The 26,239-nt window shown below is 37.7% G+C and overlaps 1 protein-coding gene across 8 annotated transcripts in view; it reads right to left on the bottom strand.

Annotated features, from left to right (window-relative positions):
* Nucleotides 1-205: 205 nt before the first annotated feature.
* ATP2B4 (ATPase plasma membrane Ca2+ transporting 4) overlaps nt 206-26,239 on the bottom strand; it is a 180,175-nt gene continuing 154,141 nt past the window's right edge. For 7 of the 8 annotated variants that reach the window (XM_081948026.1, XM_081948023.1, XM_081948028.1 and 4 more), the window contains exons 18-21: nt 21,288-21,499; nt 19,414-19,521; nt 18,324-18,506; nt 206-8,407 (exon numbers count right to left, since the gene is read on the bottom strand). In XM_081948026.1, the coding sequence (XP_081804152.1) occupies nt 8,102-8,407; nt 18,324-18,506; nt 19,414-19,521; nt 21,288-21,499 (809 nt within the window). In that variant the 3' untranslated portion in view covers nt 206-8,101. Of the gene's footprint in view, nt 8,408-15,229; nt 15,320-18,323; nt 18,507-19,413; nt 19,522-21,287; nt 21,500-26,239 lie in introns of all 8 variants that reach the window. The other variant, XM_081948030.1, reaches the window with a different exon arrangement.

Genomic DNA, 26,239 nt, shown 5'->3' with positions numbered 1-26,239 from the left:
GTTAATGGAAAAACATTGTGAAAGGACACACTAGATACACATAGCACTATCCTGCAATTTGGAATGAGGCTCCTCACATCCCAAACTGTGAACCACAAATACACACATTTTGGAACAAGGGATTAAGGAGAAGAATCAGCCATCAGAGCAGAGTTGGATACATCCAGAAACCAGGAACATACCAGGAAGTGAGAAAGAAATGGGCTTCATTTTTTGTATCTTTTTATTTACAATATTAAAAAATGCTTGCCCAGAAATGGATGGCCTCACAAGTTCAGTCTGGATTTGTCAGTGATACACTGTGAAGGACCAAATGACAATGACAGACATCAAGGACAGAGGCAGCAAATACTTGGCACTGATATCTATTGAGGCTTTGCTCAGTTTCACTTTATTTGTAATTATTTATGTCACAAATTGAGGCAGTGCAATGATCTGCTTGGCCCAATTTTTGTTTAAAAGTAGGCAAATTAATAGCCTGAACAAGGCATTACAATACCATTTTCTAAAAATTTACATCAGCCAATCAATGAAACAGGTTGAAAAGTTGAGTTTAGCTAATGGCAAGGCCCAAAAGCAGCTAACAAATTAGCCAAAAAATAAACAAGAAATGATTTTGTTTTCTCAAAGGATGAGAAATGATTCTGCAACAGTGAAGATATTGCAGTTTTACTTAATTGGATCTATGTTTAGTTTTGTCTGATGAAACCAATTAACTCAAAAAACATACATTGGCATCTAATATGATTTGGATATTTTCTTACTAGCTCCTCAGATCTCTTTTTTCATTCCTGCATTTTGCTGTTTTTCAATACCAACTCACAATGTTTTAAAAAAACACATAACCCCTTCCCCATTAATATTTTAGAGTATTAGAGGCATGATGGAAATTAATCAAGGAGTGAAACAACTTAGAAATAAGGAGAAATTTCCTGATAGAACAATTAACCAGTGGAACAGCTTGCTTCTAGAAGTTATGAGTGGTCCATCACTGGAGGTTTTTAAGAAGAGATTGGACATCATTTGTCTGAATTGGTACCGGGTTTCTTATTTGAATGGGGTTGGGCTAGAAGACCTCCAAGGTATCTTCCAACTTTGTTATTCTTTTAAAATAGATGTCTATTTGTGACCTGTCTGCATATACTTTATCTTTCAATGGCCCTTTTCAGGCATTTAGGAATACATGACATCTAGACAAGGCAGGATGGGATGAGTAGTAGTTCTGTCCTTCCAATCATGATTAGCCTCTCATCCATTTGACAGAAATTGCTTATGCTAACTCTAAGAGGCTCTTCTTAGAAATCTGATTTCTTCAGAATAGTAATTCAGAGTGCCTCTTCTGATATAGAAGTCTCTGATAATGCAGAAAACCTCCGTATTTGTTGAGCAAAATAGAACGGTAAAGAAGCAAAATTGTATCTGTAATGCTACCAAACATGTAAAACCTAAGAGGTTGATTAGTATATATCCATTTATCCATATGGAGTTATTCAAGAGAAAACTATTTCTTTCCCTCTCTCAGAAATCTGAGTCCAAATATGGTATTCCTAGGATTGGTTAATGTCTTAATATTGGTTAATATCTCGATACATTTATTTAATCGTGCAATTCAAGTAACAGTAATTGCAAATAGGTAGTGTTATGAAATCTGCAGAAGGCAGATCAGCATACCTAGGCAGTGGTGGGCTGTTTGGAAGGCACATAAATGACAGCTTTCACATCTGATAAAACTATGGCATGTAAAAGAGCACCAATGACATAGAAACGAATAACCACACAACATGTTCACTACAGATAACACATGACTGTCACGTGAATTTTAATTTGGTTTTGTATGTGGCAGCATAGAAAAGACACCTGGGAATGCATAGCAATGCAGCCAGTTTGAATAACTACATCATGTTTAAATTTACTGGATGTTTTTGGAAGTAAAGATAACTTTGGTGACATTTATGTGCCATGCTATATTAAGTTTTATTCAGAGTTTTTCAGAAATGGATAACATGTATGGGAAGAAACTCAGGATTCTCTGGAAATCACTAGAAAGTTTTGCAATTTCTATAAATATTTTGCCCTATTTAGAAATTGCTTTCCTAGTTTCAAAGAGAGCAGACTTCTGTGTTATGTTATCTGATTCATTTGACTGGTTGTTTAATCATGCTGATTTGGCTTAAGGGGCAGCCTAGACCTCTCTTCCCTTGCTAGATTGCTATTGTGACTATTTGTACTGTTTTTGTCTGTTTTTTTAAATCATAACCTGTCCTCTATTTGAATGAGACTTCCCAATTTTAAAAAATAAAGGAAGTTTCTAACGTGCAATCAATGTGGACAAAATATTGATGGGGATGGGTTAGGGGTTACTACCGTAGTAGCAAGCTCACTGAATCTTAACTTTCTCATATATGCTGCTCCTCCAAGTAGAATTTCCCTCTTTTTACATACACTGAATTCAGTCTTTATTTTTTATGTCCTTCCTAATTATTATCCGTAACATTTTAATTATGCTTTAAAGCCTGGCCTTATATTTAGCTGCTGCTCCTGCAGAACTACACTACTGAACTGGAGTGAATTCCTAGTCAAACCTTATCTCCAGTTTTCCTCTAACACAGCTTCAAGTCCTTCCCATTAAGGATGCTTGATCAAGGGTTTTTTTCATTGAACGAGGGCTTTTTCTAAAGAACTTTCTATTCAAAATATGAAGATCTCATATAAACATTACACTTTTAGAAAATATCACATTGAAGCTTTGTCTCAATATAACCATATTGTGCATCAGGACAGTAAAAGCCATGACAAGTAATTCTTTTTAATCATCTATACCCACTCTGGGTATGATAATGTTATATATTCACATAATATATTGTCAGAAACAAGAACAAGTTCAGCCATTGAAAGAATTCATGCTAAAAGTATGAACTGGCAATATTTTTAATTTAAATTTAAAATTGCAAAGCATTCTGCCTTTTCCACTTTAAAATATTCATTTGGATTTTTGCATGTGTCATTGGCATAGATACTTAGCCTTGGCTAGAATTTGGTAGCTTTTTCTGGACCTTACTCAAGAGACAGCAAAACTGACACATAATATTTTGTGCAATTAACCATCTTAGATTTTTTTTAAAAAAAACACCATGTCACCTTTTTAAAAAACGTATAATTTTCACACTATGAATTTGGTCCAAGTTAATATTTTATAATAATTCATACTATTGCAGCTTCAGTAGATGATCAGTGACTTTATAAACTGATGGGATACATATTGAAGACATCACAATTACATGTGGGCACAGTTTATTCTCTCAATGCACTTGTGCACTGATTCTGTTTAATAGCAAAACAAGCTTTATTAATTTCCAAACCCTTTCCCTTTCTGTTGCACCTTACATATTAGCTTAATTTCCTTGCACTGTTTCCAATCAGAGCATTATCTATATTTAAAGTTTCAAATGTTACAGAAAAAGCTTTGTCAATCATGCCAACCCCATCCCTCTCTTTATTCTTTACCGAACAACTAAAAAGAAAAAAAAATCCCAAGAACCATATAAATACATGCAAAACATTTTACACAGAGATTAAATAATATCAAAATGCTATTACAGATCATGTGCACTTTAAGCTAGACTCTAGAATATGGCAAACACACCAGGGTACATATTGCTTTGAAACCACACTTTTTTAGAACCATTTTGTCATGCATACCATATAATATTCAGTCTTTTGTTTTGTCTTTTTCTTTTTTTTAATACAAAAATACCATTGCTTATTATACTAGTTATTGAAAAAGGGGAAACTTAAAATTCTTATATGCATGCTTTTCAAGAGATTTAAATAAACACATATACAGTATTTATGTTAATACTATATATGTATTTGTTTATGGGCAGAAAAAAACCTGAACAAGTAGTCTTAGCCATGGGTTTAAAGGGCACATGAATCTGTAGACTGGACTCCTTTTGTTTTTTGGTTACTAGGAATATTGCCAGCTACAAAGCACAACAAAAAGTTAAGTAGAATAGAGTATTAGTGTGCAGCTATATCAATTTTAATATTGAAGCAATTCTAAAAGCATCATGGACTGAACTGAGAGTTCTATTTATTTCCTCTCTTTAGTGGTAGAACTAGATGTCCATGAATCCTCCATCAAGAAGACCTTCGTAAAGAGTTATAGAGTCTGGTGAAGCTTATTCATAAAAGATTTCCATGACATATCTAGAAGCTGTAATTGCCTTCCTGTACATTTTAAAGCTGTGCCTGTTCTTAGGGTTATAACCATACCAACAATTGTTGTAATCTCATCAAGAACTATGGTGGGTCAGAAAACAAATGCTGAAATAGGAGTGCTCAGCAAATACTGATCCATTAAAAATTAAATTGAATTGGAATTATTGGAGATCTTTAGTGGACTTGCTTGCAGCCCCGTTATAATGGGTGTTTGTGTCGGTCCTTAGATCAAAAGCTAAATGAACGAGTTTTATACTACTGCTCAAATATTATCAAAAAATGTGGTTATGGTATAAATCTTCATTTGGATTGCCCATGGCTAAAATTACAATTAGATTTGTTTTCCTCTTAGAAATGCCTTTTTAAATAATATCCTCCTAAAACGTATTGCACAAAACTTTAAAAAATTAAACTAGATCCCTGTGCTATAGAATAGAAAGAACCAATTGCACAGTTTTAACTCCTGAAAATGGATATTTTTCACTGCACATAGGAAATAATGTAATGTCTTTGGTACCAATGTGCCAATTTGTTTAACAAAAAGAATAGATTAAGAAACAGATGAAAAACTGCTCTAGGGCCCATTTCATTTTTTAAAAAATAAAACATCCCAAGCATAATAATGTGCACAAGAGGATACTACTTCATCTTCCATCTGGCATGGCACAATCGTGAATTATTTCTCCCTCCCATTATCATTTGCTTCCTGCAAATATAGTTTTGTTTCTAACGGCATACTTATTGTTGTAAGAAATTATAACCTAACAGCATCCAGCAAGGATAGACTATACTTATAAATGGAGTTGTGTGCAGGAACCACTTTATTTGGATACATCCAGAAGAATGCTGCATAGGGTAAAAATAAAATAACATAACATAACATAAAATAAAGTGTGCACTTTGTACTGAAGAGCTGATCTTTGCTGAACTGGGTTTACTTGCCTTTTCTCAGATGGCTGATGCAGTCAACTTTGGACAGAACTGTTCAACTATTTTGACATAAGGAAGGATTTAATTGAAAAGAAATCCCTCTTTTTCCTTAGGCAGAGGATCAAAAGTATTAACGGAACCAGCAAGGTGGCCAATGGGCGAGTGTGCGCATCCATAAATCTGCAAAGTGGACTCCTTGCTTTCATCTTAAGTCCTCTCTTGTGGCAGCATATTCTACAGCTCTTTAATAACTTCAGCCAATCAACTTCAGCCAATTTTATAACCAAAACTAAATTAGGAAAAACTTAACTATTTTACATTTTAAAATGTATGCACTGTAAAACGCTTATACTGTAAGCAAATTGCCATATCAACATAATTTATATAAAAAACAGTTTGGTATAACACAACTGACTTTATTACAAAGATGGCTGTTCAGAGAAAGGAAGCTGACAAGAGTCTGACCAAACATTCATTTCCCACTGCCAGCCATGTGACTACATTCCACTGCAGTTACGTAACTCACAGCTTTGTTTCTTTTAAACAAAATACATATGGCTGACTTAAAAATATACGTTTCTGATCTAAAGAAAACTATATATTTTTTGCATAATATTTATATAATTATCCCTTGTCCCCTGAGGAAACTAGACAGAAAAAAGGGAAAAAATGGGTAAAAATGTAGGCCAGATAGCTCACTGCAATCTGTCAATTACAGATAGTTGGAGTGAGTTTCTTCGTCTTCAAAAACTGTTTGAATTTAAAAAAAATCACCCAAACATAAAAATAAAATCAGTAATCCCTCCCCCAAATAATTCACAAATATTCACACAGGTGCCTAAACCCCCCTTTTGTTTTTGCAAGTAGTTAAAATAGAAAAATGACCTCGAAGCATTGCAATATTTTGAACATAATGAAATGAAATGAAAAGGGGCGCCCTTCCCCTTATCTGATAGGTTGCACAACAAGAAACGGAGCTCCCCTCCCTAAGTCCTCCCAATCTATATAGTTCAGATGAAAGGAATGAAATGATGTATCTGGAAGGAGGGTGAGAATGACTTAGGGCCTTAGTTGCAATTCAGAGGGTGGAACTTTTTCCCCAGATAATGGCAGTTTGCTGAGCCCAGCATACAAGTCCTCTTTACAGCAACCCTGGAAAAGAACAGCTATGGAAAAGGAATCTTCATCAGTCTACTTTGAACTCAGGATGAAATTCAATGACCAATCAATCAGCTAGAAGGATTTGGGCTTAAAGGGTCAAAATCACGAGACTATCCTTCTTGGTTTGTTTTGTGTTTGCTTAAGGAACACTTATCTCTTGGCAAAGTACTGGACTCAAATATGACAGGCAGTGCTTTGGGCAGTGCTTAGACAAGGCACAGGAGTTTCTGCTGTGCATTCTTCCAAAGGGAAAGGGAAAAGCAGTTTGAAAAAAACCCATTTCCAGCAAAAAAATTGCATACATTTGAATCCTGGGAAGATGGTCAGACAATAAAACTTTCAAAAGAAGTAGGAACAGTTAGGTTCTCTTTGCTTCCAGGTAGTACTTTCCAAGAAAAGCACTGTGAATTAACATAAGGGACTAAATTAGTGCATGTTTGGTTAGATGCCCCACTACTCGTGCAGAAATTCGATACAAGCAGTTTCAGCAGGACATCCTATTCACTGCCCATATGGCTATGGTCTGTAAGGGTGAAACAGTGACCTCCCACCAGACCAGCATCTCAATATTGCAACTGTATCAAGATAAGACCAGCAAGCATCTTTAACAAGAAATGGGGAGAATCTTATTCTTATCAATTAAGGAAAGTGCTTTGTGCCCCAATACTACACAGTATGTCCCAAATGTACAGAACTGATTCATTTACATTTTCCATACACACAAACATTCTGTGTACGTATTTGTGGCCAGACATTTTCCTGTTACTTTTTCACTCTTCAGCATTCAAAATGCAGTAAAAAAAGGGGTAAGAACTGACAGATTCTTATTAGAGCTGGCATTTATAGCTTGCACTCTCCAAAGAACTGGCTCCTTCTAATAATCCAAATAAAAATTGGGCAGAAGTAACAAGCCAATACTTGTTCCATCTTGTTTGGAATCAGAGGGGTTGAGATGTTCACCATACTGATGACATATTCACCTGATGTTCAGAACGATTAAACAAATAAAATATAGTATATAAATGTATCTTGGCTAATATATAATTCCAAAATATTTTGATCTGAAATCATAAAAAGTAATTTTTCATTAAAAACCAAATCCCTTAACATTTAATTCTCTCATGATATACGGCACTGTTGTATCTCCTTATGATTAGCTTTATTCCTTTATTAAAAAATATATTTTAAGACTGTCTATATATTCCTCCTTATCTTTTGTGACTGATACTACCCTGGAAACAAAGAGATAATAGAAACAAAATAGTATAAGAATGGATACTAGATCTTTCCCAACTTGCTCTGTGTAAGACTGGGTTCACATCTAACTTACTCAGATTACACCCCCCCCCTTTAATAACATTCCTATGACACCCATTGTCATCTTCCCAAGGACATATAAAAGCATCTAGGATTCTGATTCTATAAACAGAATTAAGGAAATGTCTTGCAACTGTGCCATAGATGCTATACACCAAACTTTTAAAGGGTATCTAGAGCTTCTCTATTTAAGCATATAACTTGAGCAAGGAAAAAATTTACTACTACAGACATGTGGTACCCAATTTGAGAAGATGATGATCACACTGGTGATTTCTTTCATGAGGGAGGCACCTCTGCCAAGCAATTTGTTGAAAATACAACTCTACCGAGGTGATACCATGATTTCTGCAGCCAAGAAATCATAAAGAGGATGGAGAGGAAGTTGGCCAAAGTAGCTGCAGTGTATGGTCAGATATTGGTGCCTATGTTGCCTAGAGAAAGGGGAAGCAGGAAGGTCAAAGTTCAGAGATCAAACTGATGTTTCCAAGCTGTGTAAAGGGCTTTCTGGCTCTGGCACGGTGTCCTCAGCTATATTGCTGTCCATTGCATTGTTATTTGTGTTGAGGGGTGAGGACTCCCCTGGGATCTCTTCACTTTGCTTTTTAAGTTCTTCAGCTTCCAAGTCTTCATCAGTGCCATCGAGGAATGGGGTCTGAGGCTCGTCTTCCTCGTCGATGAACTCTGGATGAGTCATGAAGTTATGAATGGAGCTTCTGGATTCGGGTTTCTGGAGGCCTTCATACAAGGAGCTACGGAACGCATTCACCACCTTGATCTATACCACAGGAGGATGAGGGATGAAAATAAAAACAAGCAAACACAAAAGTGAGTGATAGCAAGAGGCAGTCTTTAAGGATTTCAGGGGGAGGAAGAGTGCAATAAATATAAGAAAACCAACAGAAGCAGCAATAATTGTTTTGAACAAAAAGAAATATCAATATGAAAGTCAGGCACTGTACACGTGATGGGGCAACCAACTATGAGGAGGCTTCAGGAGCTGCAAGAAAAGACATGTCACGTTTCTAACAGTAATTTTGAAATGCATGGACATTCAAAGCACAGTTGTCTTTCAACAAAACTATCCATGTGGAGCAGCTCAAAAGCAATTAAAACATACACATTCTCAAAGTGCAGATATGCTTCAAGGCAAAATTGGGGTGGCAAAAGATGGTGCTGTTTTTAAATTCTCAAACCTATAAAGATTTAATTGGCTGAAATGTGTTGCACACAAAAATGGTCAAGACCGTGTACCGTAGCAAATCCAAGCAGAATGATGAACATATCAGTGAGCATGCAGTAGTAAGGAGGCTATTAAACTGGAGCCCAGGCTAGGAGCTCTTGTGTTTGGAAACTGGCACTCATTTCCAAGAGCAGTTAATAGACAGCTTATTCAACGGGGATGTCTAGCACTCACTGCTGCTCTGGGAAAGAGCCCATCAGCTTGTGACAGTAATGTTCAAAGGTAAGAGTAAGGCAACTCATGCCCTCAGGGTTGAGTTTCTAACAGCTGAGATTTAGGGAAGATGGAAATGAATGAGGTCACAAAATCCCATGGTCTTAATAATTCTTTGGTTATTTTGATAGTGTCTGACTCAGACTTAGGACATTTCTCTCCTTCCATTCCTTCTTCTGATCACAGTTTCTTCGGTCACAGAAATAATATAAATCATATATGCATACCAAAAAAGCATTATTGAAATTGGGATTCAGACATCTTCCCTCTGCGTGATGAATCATGTTGCTGCGAAAATCATGCTCAAACAAATCAACGTATCAAACATGATGATCAAAGCTTGCTATTGTTCATATTAAGCATATACGTACATACATTAAATATAGGCAACACTATCAGCATTCCACTGAGACTTCTATGCAAAACATATCCCCAAAGCAAATTAAAATAGTGCATCTTAATGCAATCCACATTTTATGCACTGATGAGCTAAAATAAACAAAATGGTGTAATGAATCTCAAATTCAAATAACTGTTTAAGCATATCTATAGGGGAAAAAAATCTATTTTATATCCAATTATTCATAACAACAAATACATAGTAGCAACACCTAAAAGCCTTCTTCAAAGCCTTCGTCAGGTTTCAGAAGTAAATAGATGGGTGGGAACAAATTTGCTCAATATTTTCAAATGTATAACATAATGATTTATTTAAAGAACTCCACGATATTTTGAAAATGGCATTTTAAAGGAACACAATGGGATTTCCCCCCCTCTTGCTACATTTACTATTTACTTGGATGACTTATACCTTATTTCCCTGAAAATAAGACCTCCCCGAATAACAAACCCAATTGGGCTTTTGAGCGTATGCACTAAAATAAGCCCTCCCCGAAAATATTGCAACACAGCAGCAGTCATGAGGTGAGTACGCTTGCAGTTTCCTGCACCTCAAAAATAATAAGACTGCCCTGAAAATAAGGCCAAGCGCTTCTTTCAGGGGTCAAAAGAAACTAAGAACCTGTCTCATTTTCGGGGAAACACGGCATTAGTTCTTAATGCTTGTTTGAAACAATGATACCAGAAAGCAACTTCCAGTAACACATGATGGGGTAAAGCTGCTGGTGATAGGACAATGCTTAAGGCCTGTTCTATCCACTGCTTTCTTTCTGCAGCTCTCTTGCCTACCAGCCAGATTTAAAGCACTGTGGTTATGACAAAAATCTTGGATGGAATGCAATTGCAGTGCAGAAAGAAAATAAAGGGGGTGGGGGAAGAGAATTCCTCCAGCAGGGTGCTTCTCTGTTGTTTATTTCTTCATTCTCCAGCTTCCTACTCTTGTTTTGAGCATCTGAAAGAGCTACTAATAAAATGCATAATAAAATAAGTTTTTAAAAAAGAGTGGATGAAATAGGCATTTTGAATAGTCTTATAAAGAAAGAGAACAAACACAACTTCCAAGAATGGCTTGTGCTGTCTAAGAGCATGCCAGATGAATAGACCTCTGCCAGCAGAGGCATATTTAGAAGGAACCTCCCTGGGCATCTTTATGATAGACAGGTTTATACTGAAACAGTACAAGGTGTCTTTCAAATACTCAGGCCTTAAGGACAGGATTCAGCCGGTTGGCACCCATTTGGGTGAACTGGATGTTAGTTTTGCATCCTATTCACAGAACCGATTATTGCAAGGACTGGCTGTGGCCCACCCACCCCTCCCCTCCCTGGAGTCTCCACGTGGCCTGTTCATCATACTAGGTAAGTGCAGGACCTGGGAGGGCAAATAACAGGCTTCCTGGAAGTCCGAAAGTGGGCCTGTTTCCGGCCTCCGGAGGAGGCTGTTTTCGCCCTCCTGGAGGCTTGGAGAAGCCTCTGGAGGGCAAAAAACGGGCCTACTGGATGTTCCGGAAATCCAGAAACAGGCCTGTTTTTGGATTTCCGGAACATCCAGTAGGCCTCCAGAGCCCATGGGAGGCTGTTGTTGCCCTCCTGGAGGCTCGGGGAAGCCTCCGGAGGGTGAAAAACAGGCCTGCCAGAAGTTCCAGAAGTCTGAAAAGAGGCCTGTTTTTGGCCCTCTTGGAGACTCGGGGAAGCCTCCGGAGGGTGAAAAACGGGCCTTCTGGAAACGGGCTCGTTTTGGGCTTCTGGAGGGCCTCTAGAGCCCCTTTTCACCTGTTGGCTTTTTTTAAACGTAATTTGAATGTTCAGCTCTCTCCAATCTGAATCAGGATTACAGATGGGGGAAAATCATGTAAGCATTTTTCTACTCATACACACACAAGCGCCTTGAAAGCAAATAAAGTAGGATAGTTGAAGTACTGAATTTGGTCTTGAGCAGCACTGGGTGATTTGGGAAACACTCTCTCTGCCCAATCTATCTCATGGGATTTTTCCCAATAAAGATTATTGGAAAATGTCAGATTTATTCTGATGCCCATGAAAAGATTGTTTTGAGTAAATATCTTTGGAGAAGGCCCAGCATTGCCTCCTTAGTGTATTTTTCTCACCTTATGTAAATACTGCAAGAGATTAGAAAAAAGCATGTCTCTTTTAGAAGACAGCAACAAATACCATGAGACTACAGTATCCTACTTGAATCTGAATATACTGCCTGCTACCATAACTCTACAATATCTTAAATTGAGATCAGGATCCATAGTCATCTATAAAAGGTTTCTCTCCCCCCTCCCCTTGGGCATATTTTCTCTATATTGATTCCAAACTAGTGAATGGGTTCAACAGAAGTAGAAAAGCTAAGTTACTTATAGGTGTTAATTCATAGAACAGTTTTGCTTTTAGGCAACAGTTTTTATTTTCAAGGAGTCAATTCAATTGCCAATAGACCGGATGGTTTTGTTTATTTTAATTAGGAGAAACGTTTGCAAATATTTATCCCAAAGAGTTGGGAGATCCTTTTAAAAAGCCTGAGAAGTTACAAAAGGAACAAAAGCTTCCATGAAACTCACTTTCAATAAAATTTAAATCTTCTGAAATACTAAAAAAAACTTCCCTAAATGACAATATATTGCAAACTGCTTAGATTCATTGACCGAGATGGGTGACTATAGAAATTGATTGACTGATTGGTTGAATACTGCATTTTTTGGACTATAAGATGCACCGGTGTATAAGACGCACCAAGATTTTGAAGAGGTAAGGAAGAAATTTTTTTTTGTCTTCTCCAGCCCCCAGGAGCACTCTGCAGACTTCAGCAGGGCTGAGGTAAGGCAAAAACGCTGTTTTTCACCAAAATGGGGGCATTTTCCCCTTCCCCCAGCCCTGCTGAAGCCTGCAGAGTGCTTCTAATGGGTGGGGGAAGGCAAAACACCCCCGTTTTAGTGAAGAACGGCCCATTTTCACAAAAATGGGATGCAGGGGCAGGGCTTCAGGAGGCCAAAAATGGCTGTATTCAGTGTATAAGACGCACCAAGATTTCCACACTCTTTTAGGGTGCATCTTATACTCCAAAAATATGGTATATACTTAAACCACTTCTGGGATTCCATGGAAAGTGCAATGTTTACTGGTTATTTTGGGGCGGACTATATGAAAAGGGTCCCATGAAGATAAAGAATTTGAAAAAAATACTCAGGGGCATCACCAGAGCTTTCCTAGACTCAGTGGAATCTATTCAGATTAGTTATGAAAGAACTCAGGCACTGAGACTTCCCCACCTGAGGTAACTGATGACAGGAGGAAAGGGTCATACAACCTCTGTTTTTCTACTGCAGCACTACATCTGACTCCTACAAAGATCTCCCCTTACATCATCAGTCATACCAAGTATCTTTCCCCTCTTCTTCTCCCTATGGGATAAAATTGGAGAGAGTGGCCACCTACCCTGCTTCATGTTATTAATGCTATCTTAGGGCACTGAAATAGTACACAGTTTTTAGAAATCTACATCATTTGTGTCAAGACCAAACATACTACAGAAAAGAAGAAATAAAGCATGTCTTCAATTACTCATATCCTCAAAAGAGTCTTCCAAATAATAAAGTTTCTGGAAAAGAGGCTTGTACTTTTCAACATGTCTGATCCCTCATCAAAAGGAAAAAAAGTATACATTAGTTCCACAGCTATCTGCTCGTGTCCGTTTCTTTAGTAGATAGAAAATAAAAACAGATGCATTTTCCATTTTCTTTTGAGTGGAATAGGCCATAGGCTATTTAGTTCTCCTCTGAAAAATCTAAGGACATTAGTTCCTTCAGAAACGTATCAGAAAACAATCCTTAATTATAAACTGCCATGAGCAAGGCATACTCCCTATTGCAATGTACTCCTTTTCTAAGTCATCCTTCGAGTACACTGCAATTGTTTTAAGGACTGTAGAAGAGAGAAGGAAGGAAGGAGGGGCAGACAGATGAAGGAGGCATGGACAGGTAGCTTTGTAAGGGCAGCAAAAAAGATTGAGACAACTGCATAGACCGTGCATAAAGAGAAAAACATAGTATTTGATATAATTAGTAGGTAGTGGGAAATTATATTCCCATTTAAATAAGATTTCTTCTTGAGACACAAATTAATGCTTCTATGAGTCATAAAAATATGTGCGGTTCCTTAAATGTGGTGCATAAAATTTAAAAATGAATATATAATTTTTAATAAATTACTTCTTTCTTTGGAGGCACAATCGGAGAAACAAATGGCAGGGCTGTGCTCCTCCAGAAATAATATTTGAATACAAATGAAAAATAGGAATATACGTTAAATGCATGATATAAATCATTAAAAAAAATTTCCCTTGAATTCTTAAGATACGTGAGGTAAACAAATGAATGCATGTTGCATTAAAAACCCATACTGAACAGAATTAAAAAAAACTGGAAAAATGTATGACCATAGATGCAATGCTTGTTCTTAAGCCATTTTTTGTGGAGAAGGAAAGAATACTATTTGTTGAATAGCAAAACACAACTGACTGCCAGTTCTATGAAGACATACAAAGCAGCACTTAATAAAAATGGGAAAAATTTGTAAAATCTTTTTTACAAGTATTATTTTAGAAGGCATGCTGTAGGCCTCCCATCTTTTCTTGGACAAATAATTACTGCTTCAATACATAGAAATTTTAATTTCTGGACCATTAAATTGCTTAATTATGTAGAAGCACAACACAAAATTTAGAAATTTATCATATGGCTGTGTCGAGAACTTAAAACTAGAAACCGAATATAAAATGGTGATCTTGAGATGATATACAGAAAGTTTTATAAATAATCAATACACCCCAAACTAGAAAACTAAAAAGATTTTAAATGGCATAAATCATGTGATAAATTCAGTGTTTTAGCTAAATCAATTTGTTAAAAAATTCTACACAAAAAGTTTATCTGCTTTGTGGCATATACTTTTTTTCTCCACCTAGTTATGGTTGAGATGCTTGCGTGGAAGGGGAGTTTAAGGTGTAAGGAAATGTCCAATGGCTTTTAAGGGTGTAAGATAAAGCTTTCAGAAAATGTTACGTTGCACGTTTATTCAGAAATAATTTCCAGAGAGCTCAGAAAGGGTAAATGTTAAGTTAGTTAAACATGCAGAAGACTGCTTGTTCAGTGGCAAACTTGCTTCCCATTATGGAATAATATGAATACCAAAAAGCTAAGTCTGCTATTGAAGGCCTTTGTTTTCATATTTTCAAATCTGTGGTGGTTATTCCCTTCATTATATGTTCCATCTTTACCTCTAAGAAAGACATCAGGCTTTTAAAAATTCCTACAGGGAATATGGGAATTCTAATTCAGTCCTGCAGGAAAGAAAAGAGTTGCAATAGGAAAGGACAAAAGGCAGAGAAAGAACCAGAAGGAATTTTAAAACAACGTTAAGGTTGCAAGATTTTTTTTTAAAAAAAAGTTAAACACACACAGAGAAATAGAAAGAAAATTGGTCCCCCCCCCCCCCGAATTCCTCCCAATTCTCAAGATAAGAAACCATGAATCCAATTATAGGTTAAAAGAAAAGGGAAAAAGAACAGGCTTGGTTAGCTTTGTGCGAGTGCCTTTGGTGGTTATTAGGAAGTCATGCATTGAATAGACTATCACTCACTGCCCGCAGGAGGAGATGCAGCAGCAGCAGCAGCAGCAGAAGTGGTGGGAGTGGAATTGACGGAGGAAAGAGCTACATGGGTTGGGCTAGAAACATTTTTTACATCGTGGTGTTGGCTCACGATGGAAGGCTGTCTCCTGAGGGCTCCCTGTAAAGAGGAGGCGCCGGTCTGGAATGTGTAAACTACGTCCATCTGCAAAGAATCAGAGAGTGAGATAGCTTTGTCCCACAATCAAAAGAGGAAAAGGAAGTAGGATAATGGAAGGGGAAGCTGACAGACAAAGGATACAGATACATACCATAAGGAACAAAAGTGGAAGGGGAAAATGGAGAAACCCAGTACATCCCCCACAGTTTCAGCAGTTAATCTAAAGGGAAAGTGGTTAAGCAAAGAGATTCCAGTCTTTTTTTTCTCTTCCGATCCCCAATTCAACCTGCTGTCTACTTGAATCTAGCTGTTTGTATATGTGAATATGTTTTTTTGGGGGGAGAAAACATTTCTGCGATTGCTCATCTTATTTCTATAAGAAACCCTAGGAATACATTTAGACTTTTAAGAGAATGTAACTACATACATATGTCTACAGAATTATTATGCAGAGTGAAGCAGCAGGGCAAAAGAACTTGAAATAAAGGTACTCTGCAAGTACAGTGCGACGTGGAGAAAATGTGCACATAAGCAAAGTGCTGTATGATGCGAAAGTGCAACATGCACATCTGGAAACATCAGTGAGATAACACATTTCCAAATGTTTGTTCTGATGCAAATGTTCTTAAAAGATATCAATGTCAGCTCAAAACAGGCAATAGAAAAGTGGTGTGTGCTAAGTTTATCTCTAATATACAAACTCTGGGATCATCGTGAGACATTTCTTTTTTTAACTAATGTTAGGAAATGAGTAATATAGTAACCAAGCAGAATTAATTGCAGCTGACCAAGTCATCCCAAAGCAGCAAAGACATATTAGCATGCAGGGGTTTCATAGTAGAAGATTTTTTTCCACCTTATTATTCCAGATTTGGCAAATGCAGGCATAGAAGTGCTGCTGTCTTGATACAACCCCTGGTGTTCTAGGTTACTACCAAACGGTTTTGTCTCGATTGGAAAGTAAGAAGGGAAAAGTGCATTCTGTAATTCAATCATATAAGCAGTAAAAAAAGAATCCCAGCTATATTTCTTGGGGAGGATGAGAGAGAGAAAGAGAGATAAATGTAAACTATTTGGGGAAAACTGCAATTCTGTAAGCTTTGTTTTTCAGATTCAAGGCTGGTTTGCATGCCATATTATTAATAACAATAACCACAACCACAACCCCCACCCCTTAAGATGTGCAACTTTTAGTATTTGCCATAGCTGGCAGTGTTTTAAAGTCAGTGGCTATGGAAAGGTCCATCAATGGACTGATTCTTTCACAAAGTGGACAGGGTCACCCTTTCTTCCTCCTCATTAGCTTGATAGGGTTTCTCCTCCCACCCCCATATTTTTTATACCACCATCATAAGAAACTAACTCAGTTTTATAAATTCCGATTTATATCTATTTGTACCTACCATCCACAGGTGAGTCTGGAATAGAAAGAGGAGGGTATATACTTCTGAATGGTTCTCCTTCCAAAGATTTTGAGCAAATCAGCTTAACGTACTAAACCAAGCTATGTGTTCAAGCATTCTGTTGTTCTGCTCTTGAAAGCATTTTGTGCACTTCAGGTCCCACAACTACCCCTGTGGCATATCTCAGGCAGAGAGTGACATGCAAATGTGACTTTGCCTTGCTAATAAAAGACAGTACCAGAGTTCAGTAAACACATGCAGCCTAAGATATTTTCAGTGGATTCATTGCCCTCAAATACATCTTTTGCTTTTAATTTGTACCCATAATCGTACATTGTGTACAAAGACCCATTTTCAAGACGACATACATTAAAATTCCCAGGCATAAGTACCTTCAAGACAATGTTCCTTATTTAGGACCTCATTTTCTACTCTGGAGATAAACTCCTACAGGAGTATTTCTCAACCATGACAACCTTAAGACGCATGGACTTCCACTCCCTAGCCAACCATGGAGAATTCTGGGAGTGGAAGTCCACGTATCTTAAAGTTGCCATGAGTGAGAAACAGTGTCCTATAGTAATGAATGGCATATTCTCTTTAGAAACTTTTGGAGTGGGGCAGCTTTCAATAATAATAATAATAATAATAATAATAATAATAATAATAATAATAATAATAATAATAATAATAATAATAATAATAATAATAATAATAATAATAATAATAATAATAATAATAATAATAATAATAATAATAAAACATTCTGACTCTACAAAAAACCACCCTACTTGGAACAATTTATATCCTCCGATGTTACCTTAACCGTTCCTAGGTCCTTGGTTAGGAATCGAGCTGTTGAGCTACCAACCAGCCCCAAAGGCTGTGAATCTCACCAAAGATTAACCAAATAATAATAATAATAATAATAATAATAATAATAATAATAATAACAACAACAACAACAACAACAACAACAACAACAACGACGACTTTGCAACAGATTATAATTTTATCAAGGAGAAGATAATGTTAACATTAATTTAGCTTTTGGGATTTCTAGTCATAAAACTCAATGCTTCTCAATCCTCAAATTGCCCTCTTTCCCATGCTTCTTTTTGTTTATTATACCAGTAATCTCTCTAGGTAGAGATTAGGAGAATTAGGTTAATTTACATAGCGGAACTATGTAGTCCTAGAACATCCTTTGGTAGGCAGAAACAGGAACACCACCTTCCTTTCTAAAATTTGAAGGCTGGATAATGGCTGAGCAAAAAAAAAAAAAAAAAATCTAAGTGGCATATTGTCTTTATTGTCAGCCTTGTATTAGCGTCTCATAAAAAATAGCATGACTACGTACCCTTGCTTATCTCTTGGAATAGATCTGTTGTGAGGCAGGTTTAGGGAGAACTTTCTCCAATGCAAGGATGGAGTCCCAGAAGCAGTCCTCAGCTGAATGCACCCAGTTAACTCCAGTTGCACAAATGCTGCTAGTTTGAACCCTATGGCTAATAGATCTCAATTGCTTCAGCAACAAGGATGTCGTATTCTTCCAAAGTATGTCCTTAGACTGGTCTCACTTAAAGCAAAGCAACAGCACTACTGCAAGCTGCACTGCATAAGGGAGACAAGAAATTGTGCCATACCTGAGTCTGTATTCTGTTCAGACCACGGAACCACAGGATCTGTCCACGTCGAAGCTCCATTTCACCATGGTCAATTTCATCTACGCCTTCATTCAACTCTTCTTCTGCAATATCTTCTTTGGTAATCCCATGACCAGCCTCTTTCAGGAACTTCAGCTGATTTGTTGGAATACTGCTGATCAACTATAGAAACGGAATGCTCAGAATTAATTCTTCTGAATTCTTCTGTGGCTGTTTTGACTGTATTGTTCAATAAGCCTGAATATCTAGTCAGATGGTGATTCTCAACAGTTCTCTGCATTTGCAACATGCCATCCTCAATTTGATTGTTCTTTTTTAAAATTTACTTTCTAAATCATTTCTAGTCTGCCTTTTGGACTCCTTCAGGGTCTCAAAGTGTCCCATGAAATAACAAACATATTTGTAACATCTTTGAAACTGGCTATAAGGCTGTCCCATGTATATTTGTTTCTGTAAAGGATTTCAACTTCAAAAGGAATACAAACGTACAGGCTTAGAAGAAAAGCACATTTTTTTTTCTCAAGAGAAATGATGGAAGCATAGGGGTGATGAATAAAAGCAAACTATGCTTTCATATTGAAAATCTAATAGCACATGACTTTCCAGAATTACTGGTGAATTTACTCTCTGTTGAAAAACTCCCCATAGTGATTCAATTGGAATATTTGAGGATATGAATCAATTCACATATTTATACAAAGTGACCCCAATTTTATCTTGTAAGTAACGGATATCTTAGAATAGCTATCCTTCCACTTTTATACATCTCCTAATTCTATGATATACTTCTCAACTTTAAAAAAATATGCCACAAAACATTAAAATTTGTATTTTAATATAAAAAAGGTATAGAAAGTTATGAGTAAAATGAAAAGTAAAATGTTACAATCTCACATTGAATTTGCTTATGTTGGCAACTTAGTTGATAATATTGTTACTTTACCGAAAAGTAAAAATCCTTTTTGGATTTTTGCAGAGAAATGAGATTGGCAACAATTAACACATAACTAAACAATATGCAGGAACGAAACTAGTTATTTAAATAAATGTGGAATATTCATTTTCTTACCTGTCCCCAAAGCAGCTCTCCTACACCAATGAAAATACACCAAAACCACTGACTCAAGGTAAGTCCAGAGCAACTAAAAGGTTTACCACCAAACTCCACAATAATAATCTGAAATATTGAAGAAAAAAGAGAACAATGGGAAAGACTGGCTTCGGCAAACCACGATCCACAGCAGTAAGCCGAAACGCATACTCATAATTCTAGTGGGTGAATGGTGGAACCTATTTATGGAAAAGGAATTGAAATGAAAGAAAACATCTGCATTATAAGCCTGCTGACTGTAAAAATTGCAAGCCTTCAGGCAATATTGTTAATGTAAAGTAGGGGTGTCAAACTCAAGGCTTCAGGGCGGATTAGGCCTGTGGGGTGATTAGAATTGGCCCGCAGGGCCGGCTTTGAAATAGCAAAGGACCAACCCGTGGTGCCTCTGCTAGTGAAAATGGGGCACGGGAGCGGGTTGCGTGTGCTCCCCCTGTGCCCCATTTTAGGCAGCAGAGTGCTGCAAAAGGCTGTCCAGGCCAAAAACAAGGTACCCTGTTTTGGCTGGCAGAGTGCTGCAAGAGGAGTCCATCCCAACGGCGGTCTATCCCATCTTCCATCCTCCCTTGCTGGCCCATAGATGATAACTACAATGCTGATCCGGCCCTCAAAGAAATCCAGTTTTACACTCCTGACCTAAAGGAGTGAAAAGATGGCTGCAATTCACAACTTCAAATGAGGTTATGAGAGGAAAGGGAACATACATGTACATTCTTAGACATGAGATAATTTTTGTACTGTATTTGTTGACAGACAGACTCTTCTAATAAATGCTACCACCTAGTGGGATGGAGGTTTTCTCAACTCACAGAGCTCAGAAATAAAATCCTTTGTCATGTAAGGAAAAAAAATGCAATACACTTAACAGGTTAAGTAATAACAAATAAACAAAGAAGCAAAAACTGTTAGAAAATTCAGACACGCCAAAGTTATAAATTGGAAGTTCATCTTATAGGAATATTTGCTATAGGAACATTTAGCTATATTGCTATGTATCAGAGGCTGCATCCTAAGAAGCAAACTTAGGATGGCATTATAATAATTGATCAATCTGTGATCAACAAGAGAATTAGTGTCTTTCACATCCAAACTAAACCATGAAAGTGGAAGTGGTAGATTCACTCAGGGAATTTATTGTAATGACTTCCAGTAGAGAATGAATAAGGCCAAGTCTGATAAACCAAATGAATTATGTTGTATTTTTGATCCAAACCTACTGTGATTATTGCTTACCATAGCCATGAAAGAAAAGGGGGGGGGGTCAATATTGGGTTCCAGATAAGAACAAATTTTTCCATTCCCCTGATCTTAAGATTTTTTTTTAAGTTTCCCTTTTCTGCTTTGTTTTTTCCCCTCACACCAGCCCAGTAATTTGATCCAGCATTTCAAGAAGAAACATAACCAAGACACTTGTATATTCTTCTTACACATAATTGGAGCAGTAAAGTTTTGGTCCATCCAATAAGATGCAAAAGAGAAAGTTCTTTTCATGAGGGATTAGCCTTTCTAATACCCAAAGGGATGAATCTTCTCAGTCCTGCTGCCACTTGTTTAGAACATGCTAGACTGGCCCCCATCCTGATTATTTTTCAGAAAATCACCAAAATGCGGCCTTTCCTAAGACTGTACACTGTAAGTCAGTGTTTCTCAACCTTGGCAACTTTAAAATGTGTAGACTTCAACTCCCAGAATTCCCCAACCAGCCTTGCATAAAGTTGCCATGACATTGAGTAAACATTACAATTTAGAGTATGTTTAGTGGGAGAATGACAGACAACTTTTCCACTTCACAATCTCTCCTTTCCTGCAATCCCACCCAAGCCCATTTAATTTACCTGGGCAACAAAGGTTCCTAGCACCACTGTACAGAAGATAGGATTCCGGAAGATGGCCTCAAATACGTTTCTTTCCCCATGAATTTTGCGAGCATTGATTTCATTGAACAGTTGCATCATGACGAAAGTGTTGAAGACAATTGTGTAATGCTCAGTGGGTGGGGAGTGGAGGGGGACATTCCGGCCACTGTCAATATCAAAAAAAATTTCACCTGTAGAAAAAGAGTTAGAACAGCACATGAACATAGTCTTTCCATCTACAGATATCCTTTACGAAACAATTACAGAGTAAAATACAGCACAGATAAACACTGGAGCAGAACGTGCAGCAAGTATTTTGTAGTCCATGACACTGAAAGGCATAATTTTCATCAAGGACTCTCTTTAAATATTTTTAAATTAAAGCTTAAAAATACAAAGATTAAAAAACCGATTTCACAACTTTTTTGCCTGGTTGTTAAGCAAATCACCATGGTGATTAAGTGAATCAGATAGTTGTTAAATGAATCTAATTTCCCCCATGGACTTTGCTTGTTGGAAGCCAGCTGGAAAAATCATAAATGGTGACCATGTGACCCCAGGATTTTGCAACTGTCATAAATACATCCTAATTGTCAAGCTAATTGAATTTTGATCATTTGACTGCAGGGATGCTGCAACAGTCATAAATGTGAGGACTCGTGCCATCATAACTTCAAACGATTATTAAATTATCCTAAGTCAAGGACTACCTGTAAGGCAATTTTATATTCCTTCTTTTTACTTTGAAAGTTCTTGATGCTTATTCCCTTTAGTGACCCAAAAGCTTATTTCTTTTTATTTTCTGTCTTTTCTCAGCAACTCTTTCATTAGTACAGCACACCTTTTGCAAGACCAAGATATGAAAGTTGTTCAAGTCACTCTTCTGATGTATTATTGGTGTATCCCGTTTAATTACTAAGAAATCAGAGAGTTTCATTTGTAAGTCTTGGGTAACATCTTTCCCCATATCATTCTTGTATTTGTCATTTTTAAATCTATATCCAAAGCAGCCTGGTTCTGAGTTGTTACTTGTCTTCTAACTCCTCTTTTAAATTCATTGTTATAATAGCAGATAATTTTTAGAGACTTCTTTAAGTACATGGATGCTAAATATCCTTGAATTCTTCCAAAGTCAAAATACTTTTCTCCATTCTCTACTAATATGTCTCTTCTTCTTTAATTATAGTCTCCACCAGCTTCTGATTGCCTCTAGTCTCCAGACTTCAAAGTCTCCTCATATCATGTTTTTTTTTAATCCACAACATTTTCTCACAGGAGGATTTCTTAGGTTCAAAATCTTCATATATTTTAATAGGATTTTAAGCAACCCACAAGGAAGGATTCTTATAATTAGTTTCTAAATCTTATTTCCAATCCATCTGTCGCCTTTGTCCATTTAAAACTTTTCAAAGTTGTTTTGCTCACCCCTTTGCTGTTTATTTCAGAGTGAAAAAAATGTTTTAAAGTTCTTAAACCTACATAAATCTTCTTTTCTCAAGGACAGAAGAATCACTCAGTGTGATGAAATCTGTCTTGTTGTAAAGGCTTTTAATTTCCAAAAAGCTGTTAACAAGTAGTTTCCTAAAGTGATTGAGAGAGGAAGTGGGCAAATTCAGTGTTTGCTTGAGCACTGAATTAGTATGTCTTGAGCAAAATTGACTTTCACTCACTCCTAGAGCAATTAAGAACCCATTGAAAGGAGACTGCTGTCTTACAGTCTCCTCATGGGGAGCATCTCTTAGAAGCACTTATGAGTGATCCCAGGTTCTTCTCTTTATCTGAGGTGGAATTTCAAGGTGCCAATTTGTTTGCTGGCTCATTGTTCTGCCATGGTTGTCAGGCTGCAAAAAGTGATGCTGTCTTCAGGATGCCATAGCTTTCCCTGAAGTCCCTTCATCAAGCCCTGTTACTAACAAAGTTTTTGTTACTTTCATATTTCATCTTTTTCAGTAGGAGCTTGCAGCATTTTCCTGTTTGTTTTTATCCTGTATCATCCTGTTTTCATTCCCACAGCATCAGCCACCTTTGGTAGGGGGAGGGAGAGAGAAAGACTCTCTCCATGGCTGCAAATGTACTTGAACCTGTATCTCCCCAGCCATATACAAGAGAAAAGTGTATATCATCAGCCGGACTCTTCTGTTTGGCAGGGGAGGACGCCAGCAATCATGAAGAAGGCATGAGACATTTCTTTTTAAAAAGAGGCGCTCCTTGGATTCAGCAATGTTTGAAAACTATTGACTAGGTTCCAATCCTTTAGAGGGAAGATGGATGAGTATTTGGCAGGTTTCAGTTGTTCAGTCTACTAGAGTGTGGAGCAGTTGGATGGGACAGAGATTGGATTAATTATTATCTCTTCCAGCTCAAATCTATTAAGATTTCCAAGTGACTCTGGATACCACCGTAAACTCTTGCACTGCTTGAAGGAGGTGGGGACTGCTGAAGGCACTGCTTTGCAGTATTTCCACTCCTACCTCAAGGGTAGACAGGGGAAAGTGGTCTGGAAGTATAATGACAGGTGACTACTCCTTTGTGTGGTACTGCGGGGATCAGTCATCTCTCTCTATCATTTAGTATCCATCTGAAACCAATAGGAGAGATCATTTGGCAGTTTGGGAAACAAGCTGAAGTTGAACGAAAGAACAGCAATAGCACTTAGACTTATATACCATTATATAGTGTTTTACGGCACTTTCTGAGTGGCTTACAAATGTCAACATATTGCTTCCAACAATCCGGATCTTCATTTTACTGACCTTGGAAGGATGGAAGGCTGAGTGAACCTTGAACCAGTCAGGATTGAACTCCTGCAGTGGGCAGAGTTATCCTGTAGTACTGCACTCTAACCACTGTGTTACCACAGCTTAAATGGAATGCAATATGGAGTTGCTGTTTGTTTGTGACTGTTATCTGTTGGCTCTTTATTATGTCTTCAAGAGATGGTGTTGATGCTGAGGAAGCAAGTCCATTCCACAAGAGTTTTCCTACTATGTACATGGCTATTGCTGGGTGAGCAAAGAGAGGCTGTCTTTGCACAGTACTCATATTGCCTGGAATAGGGAGGATCTTGCTACAGTAACTCTTGCCTCTTATGCTTCAACTGGTCTTCTGTAATGCACTGTACATGTGGTTGCTCTTGAAAAGCTCCCAGAAATTGCAGCAGCCTGGCTACTGTGATTATGCTTATTTCCATGACTCTACTGTTCCTGTATTACTGAAAATGTTAATGTTGAGGTAGAAAGCTTTTATGTGGATTGGCACCAAGATTGCCCACTCCAACCAGAGTTGACCTGTCTGAGGAGACTATCTTAAAAAAAAGCTGCTAGTGGTGCCCTATATTGTGAGGTAAGGGGAGGCTGAGGCCAGAAAGTGCTGCTTTTATATCATAGTACCAATTCTCTGGAACAACCTCCCATGAAGCTAAATTGGTCTTCTTTGATGTCCTCCTGGAAATGACAGAAAAGTGGATCTCTGGAAGAATCCTTCAATTACTCTGTCTTTATCACTGGCTAATTACCATACCTATTAAGTGTCATTCATTTATTCATTTTCTGGAATTACATTACATGTCAATCATGATAGACTGAGATTCAACAATAGAAAATATAGTAATATAGTATTATAGTAACAGCAATAATTAAATACAATAAAATAAATTATACTAATGCAAAATAAGAACATACTACATTGATACTGATTTTACTTTACTAGTTTGAACATTGATGTATTATTCATTTTTAAACATTCATAGTTTCCTTAAAGATTAAAAAAATAATACTGGTACTTTTAATGAAGAATGTTTCCTTGACAGATATTTAACAGAATCAAAATAATGTGAAGTACCCAAATATTCACAATTCACCATGGAAATTTAAAGTTTTCTTACAGAAAATATACAGTATGGTCCTACTTCAGTTGAATAATATCTGATAATTTATCAGACAGTTGGACAATATTATGATTAGAAATATCATTAAGAAAATAAACCTTTTTATTTTTCTACTTATTAAAGCAAAATTAAAAAATAAAATAACTATTGTTCTGACCCCCTCCTCTTGTATACCAAGACACTCCGACACAAAGTCTCTTCAAAGATGTTTATTGACATACAGGTTCCACCTTGGCAGCAATCCAGCCTGCCAAGGTCAAGATAGCACTCTGGGCAGCAATCCAGCTACAGCGACACCCCTTGGCAGCAATCCAGCTACCAAGCTCCAGATAATCACCTTAGCAGCCAAGGTCCAGGGAACAGATTGACAGTAATCCAGGTAAAACCTTTAGCAGCAATCCAGCCTGCCAAAGTACGACACAGATCTGAGCTTCTCCAACTCCAATGATCAGTTGATTCCTGCAAAGGGTGTGTCCACAAGCAGTCCCTTTATAGTCTGGAGAGGAGTCTAATGATCAGCAGCTGAGAGCCATTACCTCTGGTAATTGCTCAATTGCTCCTTACGCCGGGTAGCACGTCGGTAACGAGCATCTAATAGCTCACTGCTGTCTGACTCACTGTCCTGTGACTCCTCCCCACTGCTCCAAGGCATGACATCAGGAGCCCCCTTCCTTTGGCTTTCACCACTGCTCCATGCCTCAGGCGCCCCCTGGTGGCCAACCAGCCTCTCTGCACCCTGCTCAGCGTCGGAACCCTGTCCAGGGTCCCCCACCTCCTCTTGAGCCGACTCAGAGGACACCTCGCTGTCGGAGTCTGGTGACAGCGGCACCGGCACCGGCTGGGCCACAACACTATCCCTCACCGCAGGGCCCTTCCCCCGGGCCTGACGCTCGGGATGCGGTCGGGAGGGAAAACGTCCATGATAGGCCCGCACCAAAGCTGGAGCATGCACAGCCGTCGCATCGGTCCAGGTCCCACCGTCCGAGTCCTCGTCCGCCCAGTCGACCAAATACTGGAACCGACCCTTGAGCCATCTCGAGTCACG

The sequence above is a fragment of the Natrix helvetica genome, assembly GCF_964273705.1.
Source record: "Natrix helvetica genome assembly, chromosome: 3".
Classification (NCBI taxonomy): Eukaryota; Metazoa; Chordata; class Lepidosauria; order Squamata; family Natricidae; genus Natrix; species Natrix helvetica.
This window is presented reverse-complemented; position numbering and strand designations above follow the sequence as displayed.